This window comes from Cylas formicarius, unplaced genomic scaffold (genome assembly GCF_029955315.1).
Source record: "Cylas formicarius isolate icCylForm1 unplaced genomic scaffold, icCylForm1.1 PGA_scaffold_3__17_contigs__length_32017465, whole genome shotgun sequence".
Taxonomy (NCBI): Eukaryota; Metazoa; Arthropoda; class Insecta; order Coleoptera; family Brentidae; genus Cylas; species Cylas formicarius.
The window spans coordinates 30,292,191-30,307,087 of record NW_026844326.1 but is presented as its reverse complement, the minus strand read 5'-3'; the positions used below and the strand labels follow the sequence as shown (position 1 = coordinate 30,307,087).

Sequence of the window (14,897 nt, the reverse complement as noted above, 5' to 3'; positions counted from 1 at the left end):
TAATAACGTATAACAATCACAAATAAAAATATTATTACTGTCACGAACTTTCGAACTTTGAGTCTATAAAAAACATACACTAAGTATTTGTTATTTTTTTACTGCGTTAGCCACGTGAAGTATAGTATAGTCCTAAGTAATTGCTAGATATTTACTACTGGTAGCTCTTTTCAGACTCACCACATTAATCTTGATTTCAATATCCTGTGGAACAGAGTCTCTATAGTTTGCAAAAGAGGCAAAAACAGATTTGTCTGTGTTGATTACCAGTTTATTCTGATAGAGCCAGGAGTATATAATATCCAGAGTTGATGGCATGGCTGTTGAAAGTTCGGGCCATGATTTTGCTTTCATTGGTACTGCAGTATCACCAGCATATGCCATTAAAGTATCTTGCAAAACCAACAAATCATTTATATATAAGACGAACAATATTGGTCCAAGTATTGAGCCCTGAGGCACTCCAACATTTGTTTTAACTTGCTGACTTTTAGTACCATGTACCCTTACAACTTGGCGTCTATCTTTCAGATAACTTGCTATCAAGGATAAACTTGTATAACGTGATCGACTGTATGACTGTGCGTTAAAAGATCATTGCCATTCGGTTTTTTATTTATTAATGTTTCATTTATTTGCCTGTTTTTCATGCTACGATCTAATTTACTATTTATATATTACCACATTTTTTTGGAGTCAGCATTATGCAATTGTCTAACTTCATGCGTATTTTTAGCAGCCCTCAGCTGGGACTTAGGTTTTTTTTCGTATTGTAAGTATTGCTCCTCCTCTTGATTGTTTTTCCAAGTTCTATGTAGTTTATTTTCTTAATTAGAGAGATTTTTGAGTTTTAGGCCTATTTTTAAGTGATAGCTTACAGACATTTTTAATTTTCTTTATTAAAATTTGTTGCCAATTTCCAGAGGCACATAATTTTCAGAATTTGTTCTTATTTATTTCCGATTTTTCTTGAAGTTTGCAATTTGTATTATTCCCACAAACCGAAACCAACACGGGGTAGTGGCCGGAGATTGAATCAATTTTTTTGCCTGACTTTACTATGCTAGTTCCCCTCATGAAGATATGATCAATGCAGGATCCATCATCTCAATCCCTAATGAGATATTCATCATAGATTTATAACCATTTTGCAATAGGTAGTACAAGTATACCTCAGTTTTATTATTAAACTCAATAATATCCAAGATGTGTAAGTTATTATATTTATTTATTATATTTATTTCACCTGTGTATTCACAAGAAATGACATAAATAAAATAAATAAATAAAAAAGGGGTCGTTCATTAAACGTTCCATTATATGTGGGAAAAAATCTTTAACCGACTCAAAGGCAAAAGGGAAAAATGTTTCTTCGTTAATATTGAGAAACGCATTTCCCTTTAGCCCTCCCCCCCCTTCCGAATCAATAACGTCTTTGGCTAGGGGATTAATATTTACTTACTTTGAAGTCGCGCAGCTTCAAGCTGCCGTAAACCACGGCCTGTTGCTCGGTTTCGTATAAACTCAAATCCTGCAGGCGGCTAAGGCTCGAAAGGTCCTGCGAAAAGTTTCGTTCAAATTCCGACCGTGGAAGGATGACCGAAAAAGTTTGAAAAATAATTTAAAGGCTGCTTTTTGTCGGAAATCATATGATAAAGGCCAAACTAATGAGAAAATACTACGAGGTTAGCGCCACAATTTCCCGGCCTGACATAGATGTACGTCATCTATGGATCGCAACCTTAAATCTGTTATTAAGGCTTCTTGTCTATCCGACCCTAACATATTCTCTAGCAAAATATCCAGCTTCCTTATTAAAATCCCTTACAGGGAAAACTGATAGTTTCGTACTTAATTCCTTTCAATTCATTAAACAATTAAAAATTATTATTAAAGTTCCTATTCCTGAAACTCTCGTCATCATTTCAGAAATATTAAAATACGAGAATCTAGAACCAAACCTTCTCGCCTTAATTGGAAAATGCTTATCTGGAATATATTTCTCTTATAACGGTCAAATTTTTAAACAAACGTCAGGCACAGCTATGAGTTCTCCACAATCACCAGTCACCTTCCATCCATCCATCCATCTAAAACCAAAATTATGGGAACCCTACGTCGATGATACTTTTGTTATTCGGCCTCATGGTTAAGAAACCCTAGTAGAATTTCCTAAACATTTAAACTCTATACACCTTAACATAAGTTTTACCATTGAGTTCTTAGATATTCTTATCAATATAAAATCAAACATAACATTGGGCCATTGTATTTACAGAAAACCTACGCACACAGACCGATGCTGGCCAAAAATCATCGGTTATCAACTCTCTTGTTTACAGAGCCATAAAACTATCTCAGCCCAAGTCATCGAGCCCAGAATTAAAACACCTTACCTCTGCTCTTCTCTCTAATAATGTTTACATTGAAGATATTAAACATTCCATCAAAAAATACACTTCACCACAAACTTCCAATAACAATATGAAGGCAGTGATGGGCAGAATTTTATTTTTTTTGGAAGGATTATGAGACAATGAGCATTCATATAAAAAAACTGTGAGATCGTTTTTCTCGATTCTTGAGCAAAATTAAAGAATTTACTTTAGATAACAGAAGAAGAACTGAATCTGTGTTAAATAGCAGTTGTGTGGAATTAAAAAAAAAATTGATATGTCCTTATTGATATAAGTAGCCTAAACTTAACAGGAAGCAGAACTTGGACAGTTTGTTAAATATTTCTGGAAGAAAATGGAGGCGTGATACGATTGCACGTATTCGGAAGCTGTTTACGGTTACGATGGAGATGTTCACCCTGCGATTTAATTGTATTTAGATAGTTCAAAGCTTGCTTGATTAATATTGCAGAAAATATCTTGGAAAAAATGAAAAGTTAAATTTGAAAATTTTCAAACTTTTTGGGTCATCCTGGCGTACCGTATGTCGGTCGTTCCCAATTTTGTTTCTATTTATATATATTATAGCTATTCCATGTTATTATAACCCGTTCATAATTAATTTATAAGTATTATTTCTTGGATAATTCTATGGTTTTAGCCTAAAGCCAGAGCTTTCGAAACTCTTATAAATACCAATAATAATTTCTTTTTTTATTAAATACTTTTTAAGAAATAATTATAACTATTATATATAATATTATAAATAGGTCAGAAGCTTCGCCAAAATCATAATTAATATATTGGAAATGTAATTTTTTGGATAATTATATGGATTTAGCCTAAAGCCAGAGCTTTCGAAACTCTTATAAATACCAATAACAATTTCTTTTTTTAATAAATATTTTTTAATAAATAATTATAATTGTTATATATAATATTATAAATAGGTCAAAAGCTTCCCCAAAATCATAATTAATTTATTGAAAGTGTTATTTTTTGGACAATTCTATGGATATGGCCTAAATTCAGAGCTTTCGAAAAACTTATAAATACCAACAATTTATTTTTTTATTAAATATTTTTAAACAATAATTGTAATTATTATATATAATATTATAAATAGGTCAGAAGCTTCGCCAAAATCATAATTAATTTATTTAAAGTGTTATTTTTTGGATAATTCTATGGATTTAGCCTAAAGCTAAAGCTTTCGAAAATCTTATAAATACCAATAACAATTTTTTGTTATTAAATATTTTTCAGTAAATAATTAAAATTATTATATATAATATAATAAATCGGTCAGAAGCTTCGCCAAAATCATAATATATTGGAAATGTTATTTTTTGGATAATTATATGGATTTAGCCTATAGCTAAAGCTTTCGAAAATCTTATAAATACCAATAACAATTTCTTTTTTTTTAATAAATATTTTTTAATGAATAATAATTATAATTATATATAATATTCCACAAAGGTCAGAAGCTTCGCCAAAATCATAATTAATTTATTGACAGTGTTATTTTTCGGATAATTCTATGGATTTAGCGTAAATCCAGAGCTTTCGACAATCTTATGAAATACCAATAACATTTTTTAATAAATATTTTTTAATAAATCTTTATAATTATTATATATAATATTATAAATAGGTCAGAAGCTTCAAAATTCGGGTAAATTTAGTTAAAGTTAGTCAAAAATAAATCCACAAAAAATAATAAAAAGCTTAAGTCTGCCGTCTTGCTCCACCCGCCCCTAATTCGAACCGAACTATACCTGCAGGTAGCCCTTGCCGGTCTGGAATATGCCCTGATCCAAACTGGCCGGTTTGCCCCTGTAAACGACGTCGAATGGGGGTGTCTCGATCGCCCAATAGTTTTTTGCCACTAAGTAGTCTTTCGCGGAACACAGTAGGGTGTCAAAAACGCGGTTTGCTTTTGAGGCGGCTTGCTGTGCCCATTTCCTGAAACAGATTTAAAGAATTTCTAGGTAACTAAATCACGACATTTATGTACAGGGTTGTCTATTTAAAATGCCCCTACACCTTGTATCCATAAGCGTGACACTGATGAAAACAACAAAATTTCTTTGACCTTATGTAAATATATATTTTATTTATAGTATTTTTATATATACTGGGTGTTGCAGGACAGTATCCAACTTTTTTATAAATGGAATGCTTAATAATTTTGAGAAGTTTTTGAGAAATTTGTTTTTTGGAAGTGGTTCGATATGGTTTCGATACAAATGGCCATCTAAACACGTTTTTTATAATATAAAAAACCAATTTTTTCAATGGAACGCCCTGTATTTAGAACTTACATTGGGTTTGATTAAATTAAAATTAAAAATTTTATTTACGCATATAGCATTTACATTATCATTACAATATAGTTTAACCTAAGAAAAATAGTGACACCAACACTTACAGTTACTAAACAACCAAGTTTTGATTAAAAACATCTCTCATCATCTTTACTTTGCAATTAAAACTACCGAGAGAGTCAGAAAATAAATCAATATGCTCGTTATTTGTGAGTAAAATATTTGTCAGTTTGCACGTTCGATTCATAGGCGAGTTAATGCCATAGTTGGTCCTATGAAAATCAATATTAAAAAGAGCCTTATTTCTTGCATTAATAGGAGAAATATGAAACCAACGGATGCCAAAAGATCTGGCGCATCCATCAAGTTATTAAGGAGATGTCAAAAAATATGAGTCTACTCTCCAAAGATGTCAGATTCAAAAGCTTCATAATCTCCTCGTAGTTTATATCCTGAAATGACATTCCCAACATAAAACCTATCCCTCTAAGGAACTTACGCTGCACACGCTCTATTCTTTCCTTGTGAATTGCATAGTATGGTTGCCAGACACAGCTAGCATACTCTAAAATTGAACGCACAAGCGCACAGTACAGCTCCCTATACGTAAAGATGTTCTCAAAACCCTTCAAAGTCCGAAAAACAAACCCAAGCAAGTATTAATGAAGACATTAAAAAGGAATGTGGAAAGATGTCCCCCATCTGGGACACCAGACGTCACAACAGTCTCTAACGAAATGTAATTTTTAACTTTAACTGATTGCTTCCGGTTACTGATATTAAATTATTAATTATTATTATTAAATAAGAATAAATAACTTTTGTGTATTTTATTTTAAATCTAACTAAACCCCATACAATATTCTAATCTAAGTCTTTTTCTAGACATTAATTGCTTAAATTTAATATAAAACTACAAAATGCTTTCTGACCCCCGTAGTTTTAGTTACTTTTTTTTTAGTTACAACAAAACTTATTGCTTGGACAGAAATACGCATTTTAATTGGACATTTTTTAATAGGTCTAATATTTTATGATTTCGTTCTGAATGGTGAGAGATATTTAAATTAAGTGATAATCTGCCGGACGATATTAACCGAGGGATTGTCCTTCAACAAGACAATGGAACCATTGGCCAGCGGGAGACCTGACTTGGCACCCATGGGCTTTTTCTCATGGGACGGCATAAAAATGGACATATTGTCAAAAATTGAGGTTATGTAGAAAATATTTTGTAGTTACATATATTATGTAGCTTTAGCGTAAACCTTAAACACAATAAAAGTACTAAAAATGAAATCTTTTAATTAGAAAAACAATTATACAGGGTCGTCAGACCATCAAAAAATATATAATATATAACGTTAAGCGCTTCCATGGATACATTATAAACGACAGCAGAAGATAACCTAACCTCCTTTTTGAATAGCTGCTTTTTGATACTCAACAGTTTACCAGGCACACAATACGACTATTAAACTGTAATTTTTTTTTATTAACCTACCTAAGGTCTTGGTCCTCGTCTGCCAATGACTCGGTGACTGAAAATCCGACGACTACCCCGGCCAATTGCTCGTCGAGCAAGCTGGTGAGCAGGTCGTTAAGTTGGAGCCATATCGTGTCACCCAAAGTCTGCTCTGCGGGGAAAACCGAAACGCGATCGTAAAATGCGGAATTGCCACATGCCACTTGTATATGTACCCGTTTCCGAATACTTTCCGAGGATAATCAAATCGATTCGCGAAGGTAAATAACGGGAGAGCATGTTCAAATAAACATATAAAGATATGAGAGACATAAAGATTAAAGACTTACTATACGGTTAAGAATCCGACATACTTATCGACCTAATCACGATTTAAGCGTTGAAAAACAGTATAATTTATCTGGGGGATAGTCCTGCCTATCTGCCAGATCTATGTTCTACGATTTTTGTGTTTATCGTTTAGTATGAATCACAAAACAGAAATCGAATGTCGAATGTCCATTTTAAAAAGGAAACTTCATATGAACATATGTTCCCTACGTCTCAACTTTTGAGATACAAGGTTGTAAAATTTTCAAAATTAACATATATTTTTTATATATCAAAATAGCACTTTGGATATTTTAATGAAATTTGGCGCGAGTGCACTATGTGTCAAGAGGAATTTTTACTGGAAATTAATTTATTTAACGCCAATTCACAAAAATGCTGCCAGAGGCAATATTGGGACTATATGCTTACAATCTGTCATTCCCAAACTTTTTGATAAACTATCCTGTCAGCATTTTTCCTGGTATTGTAAAAAAATTATGTGCGACAACCAGCACGGGTTTTCTCGTGGTAGGTCCACTGTGACAAACCTGCTGACTTATCAACTGGATCTGTTGGGTGCTTTTGAGAAGCAAGTGGACAGTGTCTACACGGACTTTTCGAAGGCGTTTGACAGAGTTAGTTATCGAGTCAATAATTATATTTCTAGCGAAATTGTGGTGCACTCGGGTGTGCCTCAGGGTTCGCACATAGGTCCAGTTTTCTTTAATTTGTTTATAAGAGATCTGAGTGATGCGGTTCTTTATTCTGAACAACTTGCCTTTGCAGATGATTTTAAATTTTACAAAACAATTGAATCATTTATGGACGCTCGGCTTCTTCAGAGCGACCTTAATAATGTTAGTTCGTGGTGCAGAGAAAATGGTCTGGATCTAAATGTTGGAAAGTGTTTTAGTATTTCTTTTTCTAGCTTAACCAACACCCTTCAAAACAGATATATTATTAACTATACAACGATAGAGTGTGTCACCAAAGTTAGGGACCTTGGAGTCATCTTTGACAGTAAACTTTTCGGATCAGCTGGAAGATATTGTTGATAAGGGCATGAGAGGTCTGGGTTTTATTACCCGTAATACTACACTGCTCTCATCCGACTGTTTTAAACCCCTTTATTGCTCCTTAGTTAGATCTGGAGTATGCATCAGTAGCGTGGTCTCCACATTACAGATGTCACATTGATAGATTGGAGACTGCTCAGAGGGCATTTCTTTTGGGATAGATAGCCTGGAAATTAGAAGAACCCACTCCGATATCTTGACGTTTTATAAAATTTTGAACGGTGTATATAACCGTCCGGCTCTCCTCCAATCCATTGATTTTAACATCTATCAAAGACGTCAGAGCTCCCCAATGTTTTGAATTCCATTTCATCACGCCAACTAGGGCTATTTTTCCCCTTTAACTGGAGCCTTGAGGTTATTTAACAGTTGCTCTCTTGATCCCTTTGCTGGCGGTCTTCGACTATTTAAGACAAAATTGAAACAGGTGGCTGATTGTAGTTGTAACTAGTGTGATACTGTTTGTTTACTGTTTCTTACTGTTTTGTGTTTTTATATGGTTATTTAAAAAGCTTTTTATCTAAGTTGTTGTTTTGTCATGTTGCTATTTATATTATATTTATATTGTTACTTTTTCTTTGTAAATTGGCTCAGCCGTGGAAATAAATAAATAAATAAATAAAGAGGACTTTTATTTATTTTATATATTTATTTATTTTATTAATTTATTTAAAACAACAACCCGATGAGGCTGATAAATAAAATTTACAATGTCTTATGTACTGTGTATACAAATTATATTATAAGAAAAAATAATCCTTGTAAAACAAATCATATAATATATGTATGTATATAGCGTAACTCCAATGATATCACAAAAAAGAAAAAGATTTTTACAAAAGGAAAAAAGGAAGAAAAAAAAGTTATTGATTGTAATCTCATTAAACGGTGCAATTCTCTATCCAATTTGTTTTTGAAAGAATTAGTGTTTGTTGGTGACACTGCGTCTTCTGACAGGGAGTTCCAGGTATATTGCAGAGGAAGTTTTTTCTCTGCAGTTTGGCATTCGTTTCTTTGGTTAATTTTTTGGTGTGACCTCGTAGATGGATATTCGGGTCATTTTGAAAGATGTTCAGTTCACATGAGTAATAGTTTTGTATCATCTTGAAAGTCTCACGCAATGTTCTTTCTTTCAAAGTTGTCAAATTCAGCTTTCCTCATAGGAATCATTAGATAAATGGAATTGAAGTTTTGTTATTCTTCTTTCAACGTGCTCCAGCATTTCAATGTCTATATTCTAATTTTGGACGAATTAAAGACTTGTAAAGTTTTACTATGGCCCGAGATGATCTGTTAAGAAAGGCATTCTTCATACAAAACACCAAAGAATTAACCTGTTTAACTACTTTTGAAATATGTGTCTCCCATTTCAAGCTGGAAGTTATCATGATTCCAAGGTCTTTCTGTTCTTCTACATGTTGTACTCAGTTCTGTTTGTTTCAATATTCTCTTAGTTTAGTTTCATTTTCTATATTTTGGACCAATTTTCTCTGCAAACAGTGTGATTGAAGTTTTGATATTGCAACGGCCCAAGAACTTATCCCTGCGGAACACAACTAAGCAACCCATGCCAATTTGACAAACTGCCATTTATTGGTACTTGATAGTAACGATCCCGACAAAATCCACATTTTTTAATTTTCCCGAGCTTCTTCCCACATTTATTTCAAATTTTACACAAACGAGTTATTCAAAATTAGTTTCTACGGAATTTAATTATTTGTTTACACGATATATACTTAATTTATACTATTTACACTATTTATATCTTGCATTTTTTTTATACTTTTATTTATTTTTATATACTAACCTCCGCCACTGGAGGTGATCGCGTTCTCGATCTGGGTCTCGTTGCTCACGTAATAGTTCACCTGAAAGCCCCCGCCCATCCCCGTCAGCGGCGCTCAACGATGACGTCATCGGAAAAGAAACTCACGCTTACTTCGGTCGCGGTCCATTGGTACGCGAGGTCATAGTTGGCGGGTACGAACGAGTCGCCCTGTATATGCAAACCGACCCGCCCCTTCGTCGTGACGTCAGAGAAAGTTACCCTATATAGAAAATTGAAAGAAGATTTTCTAAAATACTGCCCGACTAGCAAATATATTTTATAATTATTCACTTTCCGCGCCATTTTATTGTATAATTGCTTTATTTCTGCTCGCAATTTCGTTTTATTAAAATTGCCAGTGAGATAATCAAGCCTTTAAGAATTATTTTGCGTTATTAGGTAGAACGTAATTAGAGCACAAATAGAAAACAATTTTACGACAAATTATAATACTGTTTTATAAACGTATATACAAAAATTTAATACTGCATTTTATACTGGTGTTATAAAACTGTATAAAATTTATAACATTGCACTCAGATAGCACATTAAAAAAATTATTATATAATTATCATGAACATTGTCATAATAAGAGCTATTATAAAACAATTATAATTATAAACAAACAATTATAAAACAAAAAAATGTTTGTAAAATTAATAAGCAAATTGAAAAAAGGGTAAAAAAAATTGTGTATTTTGCACAAAAGTTAAGAAGTACAATCAGAATACCTTAGGCATCATCTAGATAAACAAAATGGTTTTGACTCAAGGTAGATAGTGTAAATAGCAAACTTTCAGTAAATTATAACCGATATACAGGGAAATTTATTCTTTTACTATATTTTATATAAAATTGGAACTACTGAAAATAAACCACATAGACTAATATGCTTAGATAATATATCTAGAGTTTAAGAACTCATTAGTCACTTTTTCTTTAAATATCATCATTACCAACTATAAAAATACACAATACATAATAAATCAATGTTTTTTTACAAATCGCTCTATTTACTCCGTCATACTATACAACCTCGGGCATTTTTATTTGCAATTTTTTTTAGAAAAACTAAATGTATAACATCTCTACATGTGTTTTTCTGCAGTGCGTCCCTATTTAACTACAATATGCTCATAAATTAAATAAAAACAACATTTTATAAGAACCACCAAGGTGGTAAAAGTATTTTATAACATGCATATAATGCATATAATATGTAATTAATTAATGCATATAAAATGCATTAATTAATTACTTTAATATTGATATAATGATATAATAAATAAATAAAATAAATGATATAAGATGAAGGAAAAGTACGAAATTTTTGATCTTTTCTTCTAAAATTCAATATTTACCAATAAGGGATAAATACCAAAATTTCATCAAATCTAACCAAAACTTTATAGTGTTAGTCAAAACAAAAAAGCTAATTCTGAGATAATAAAAACTACTTTTTCAAAACTGTTTTTTTTAGGTTGATAATTATTGTATAATTATCATAATAATAAAATAATACTCCATAACTGTTGTCAATAAAATTAATAAGTTTATAAACGTTTAAACAAATATTCTGTAAAAGCTATAAAAAGCCATAATAAAACCAATTAAAGTGCACAAAAGTGAGCCTTTTTGGATATTTTATAAGCATTGTCAGAACATTTATAATTGTTATTTATAAACTGTTAGTTATAAATGTTATTTTAATATTAATAAGTTTGTAAACCTTTAAACAAATATCCCGTAATAGCTATAAAAATCCATCATAAAAGTAATTAAAGTGCACAAAAGTGAGCCTTTTTGGATAGTTTATAAGCGTTGTTAGAACATTTATAGTTGTTAATTATAAACTGTTAGTTATAACTGTTATTTTAATATTAATAAGTTTGTAAACCTTTAAACAAATATCCCGTAATAGCTATAAAAAGCCATCATAAAAGTAATTAAAGTGCACAAAAGTGAGCCTTTTTGGTTAGTTTACCAGCGTTGTTAGAACATTTATAGTTGTTAATTATAAACTGTTAGTTATAACTTTTATTTTAATATTAATAAGTTTGTAAACCTTTAAACAAATAACCCGTAATAGCTATAAAAAGCCATCATAAAAGTAATTAAAGTGCACAAAAGTGAGCCTTTTTGGTTAGTTTACCTGCGTTGTTAGAACATTTATAGTTGTTAATTATAAACTGTTAGTTATAACTTTTATTTTAATATTAATAAGTTTGTAAACCTTTAAACAAATAACCCGTAATAGCTATAAAAAGCCATCATAAAAGTAATTAAAGTGCACAAAAGTGAGCCTTTTTGGTTAGTTTACCAGCGTTGTTAGAACATTTATAGTTGTTAATTATAAACTGTTAGTTATAACTTTTATTTTAATATTAATAAGTTTGTAAACCTTTAAACAAATAACCCGTAATAGCTATAAAAAGCCATCATAAAAGTAATTAAAGTGCACAAAAGTGAGCCTTTTCGGATAGTTTATCAGCGTTGTTAGAAGATTTATAGTTATTTATAAACTGTTAGTTAGTTGTAAAAATGCTTCTGTAAACGTCGTTAAGCCATTTATAAAACAGAAACTATTAGTTGGGTGATAATAATAAAAAAAAAATGGTTACTTAGTTTCCGACAGTTTGAGGTTAGGGTGACAAAAATCTGAGGTCGTCGAACCAGCTGCCGGTTTGACTTACACCACTTTTCCGTTATGTGAGACCGGAAGGAACTTCTGCAGCATCAAGTTGTTGACATCGTACACCCCCTCGATCCTCAAGTTGCCCAACTTGAGATCCATATCGAGGCAAAGGTTTGGCAGGTCCACCGTTAGGTTGGCAATACGAAAATCGGGCAGCCATAGTAACTTCAGGTCGCTCAGTTCTCTACAACGCAAAAGTTTTGTTGTCCTCGGCTGAAATTGACTTATTGGCAGCACCGCCAAGTAAGGTCTCGATGTTAGAAACGCATTTATTTTTTGGGAGGCAGAAACGTTACACTTGTTTTGTGTGCTAGGCGTTTTTCTGCTGTCGAAAAAAATGGATCAAAGAATCATGAAATTTGGGCAAAAAAAATGTGTGGCTAAAAAGACAGCTTAACCGCTTTAAAATGGCTAAAGATATTAAAAATTATTTAAAAATTATAGAAACCGAAGTTTTTAACATCCCTCCATAAAGTTGGGCCAATTCTGTTAAACATATAGAAACAGCAGAACAATCGTATACAAAACAAATAATAATTACAACAGGCGATGATAGCGATAGTGATACTGATATATTATAAATATAATAAAAATAATTTGCAATTTTATTTTATATTTAAACATAAATATATACATAAATAAATACATTGTTTAGTATTTTTCCTAACAAAATCTCAAATAGTTAAATTCTAAGCAAAGTACGGACCTGTTCGGCCATATTTCATTCTTACAGCTTGCCCGGGTCTTTCCTTAATTCGTATCAGTTAGTCACTTTCTTATATCTATGAACAGACTTTACCTTGACTGACGAAGAAGATATGAACGATAACATAAATTCATCAACTACTGAACCTGAATGTAACTCATCAGATGATGAAACCCTGGAATTCGTATCAGTTAGTCACTTTCTTATATCTATGAACAAACCTATTTATGTTTATCATCACTGTATTGTTGGGCTTTGTCATATATTTTTATTATTTTTTGTAATTTTTTAATGTAATTTTCTGCCTCATTTGCATGATCTATTGGACGAAATCCAGAATACACTGATTGTGTTCTAAATCTGTGGGATAATAAAGATAGTATTATTATACAAAGGGATTTCAATGCAATGCAATGCAATGCAATTTGTAACAACTGAACCTTTTTTCTGTGTAAACCATGTTGATGTGGATCTATGCCATTTCTTAACAGAAAAAATGACTGTCAATAAATTGCACCCTCAAAAACCTTTTCAAAGTGACGTAAGCAGAGACAAGACGATCATTAGCGGCGTCTGTAGAATCACCGGACTTTAAAATAGCGACTATCCGGGGTACTTTAAAGCTTTTTGGAAACGTACCAAAATAGTCAAGCCGTCCAGTCAATATTTGTTATTTCCTCCATAATATAAATATAAACGAACATCTACTTCCTTTCCTACCCTTTAAGGATATCTACGACGATTTGGCACCGCCGCGGCCGAAACCAAAATAAAACGACGAAAGCGAGAGAGCCCTCGCACCGAAAAACTCACATCTTATTGTTGTCAAGCGACAGCAGTACGGGATCGAGCTTGTGGACCGACTTGACCAAATGTTTCCGCCTCTGCGTCCTCACGGCTTCGTTCCTAAAGGCCTGGAAAACAGTTCTTTTTCGTGCCGACATCGACACCGATCGCATAAAGTTACCCGGATCAGGTTTTCCTGAAACGTCGGGGTCAGTTCTTGCAACTTGCGTCTGTAGTCGGCGGTCAGATCTGCAACAGACATCATAACCTCAAAACGCGCGCACTTGTTCGCGTAAGACGTGACGTTGTCGGTATTATTCGTCGATAACGACGCGTACCACTAATAAACAGATAACGATTAGAAGTCGTTTTCATGGTCGACGCTTATGCCGTCGCGAAAATTGAGAAATATCGACGAAACGATATTCAAAATAAACCGAGACGCGAAACAATGGCTAGCCAACCAACAACGCACGGTGTTGCCGAGAGCTCTGGATAAACAACACAAAAACTTGTGGAATCATTTACTTATTTGCATTCTTACATATAATAAATAATGATGTACGGGGTGTTTTCTATTTCTTATTAGCTATTGTTATTGGGCAAAGCCATTAACAAAAATATTATTCTTACTTGAGTGACAAGACAGGGGCGGGCCAGGTATATATGTGATGGTCTTGAATAATCACTTTTACTGTACGTTTCGAAAAGTTAATTTACGAGAATATAACAATGTCACTTGATGCAAAGTAGGTTGTGAAAAATGTGTATAGAAACTTAATAAGAATTTATTAAACAAGAAACTTATAGAAGAAGATAGAAGATATAGATCAGGGAACAGTGAATCCAAAGGATGGCTTGATTCCACTCAAAACTGTTAACCGAAATAAAGAAAAACGCGTCATATTCTCACAACAACATTAATTAAGGTTTTACGGTCATTTTTCGGTATATATAGTAGCAGGTAATTTGTAATTATTACATTTGATAAAGACACGGTGTTGACGAAACAATTGTCATGTGAATATATATAAGTTGTATTCTAACGAGGTGCGACAAGGGTAACTTATTTAGGTAGAAAACTTCAGACTTTAAAATTCTAATTCTAAAATCTAAGACGTTTTGGACCCTACTTTATATGAACTTGATGTTTAATTTAGGGACACCCTGTAATTACTCTTGGAAAATTCCATTTTATACGGTATGATATATATTTTTTTCATCACCGTGATATATCACAGATCAAAATCGCAAAATGACAGTTGACAGTCCTTGCACA

The 14,897-nt window shown here is 32.4% G+C and overlaps 2 protein-coding genes across 10 annotated transcripts in view; one reads left to right on the top strand and one right to left on the bottom strand.

Annotated features, from left to right (window-relative positions):
• The window catches only part of LOC132699021 (uncharacterized), a 66,017-nt gene that overhangs the window by 11,253 nt on the left and 39,867 nt on the right, over positions 1-14,897 (bottom strand). For 4 of the 7 annotated variants that reach the window (XM_060665464.1, XM_060665465.1, XM_060665460.1 and 1 more), the window contains 8 exons: positions 13,800-13,867; positions 13,646-13,746; positions 12,125-12,310; positions 9,537-9,651; positions 9,411-9,471; positions 6,231-6,363; positions 4,178-4,364; positions 1,463-1,558 (listed from right to left, as the gene is read on the bottom strand). In XM_060665464.1, the coding sequence (XP_060521447.1) occupies positions 1,463-1,558; positions 4,178-4,364; positions 6,231-6,363; positions 9,411-9,471; positions 9,537-9,651; positions 12,125-12,310; positions 13,646-13,746; positions 13,800-13,867 (947 nt within the window). The other 3 variants (XM_060665463.1, XM_060665461.1, XM_060665466.1) reach the window with 3 other exon arrangements.
• LOC132699019 (G-protein coupled receptor 161-like) overlaps positions 1-14,897 on the top strand; it is an 85,546-nt gene that overhangs the window by 43,702 nt on the left and 26,947 nt on the right. The window lies entirely within an intron of this gene.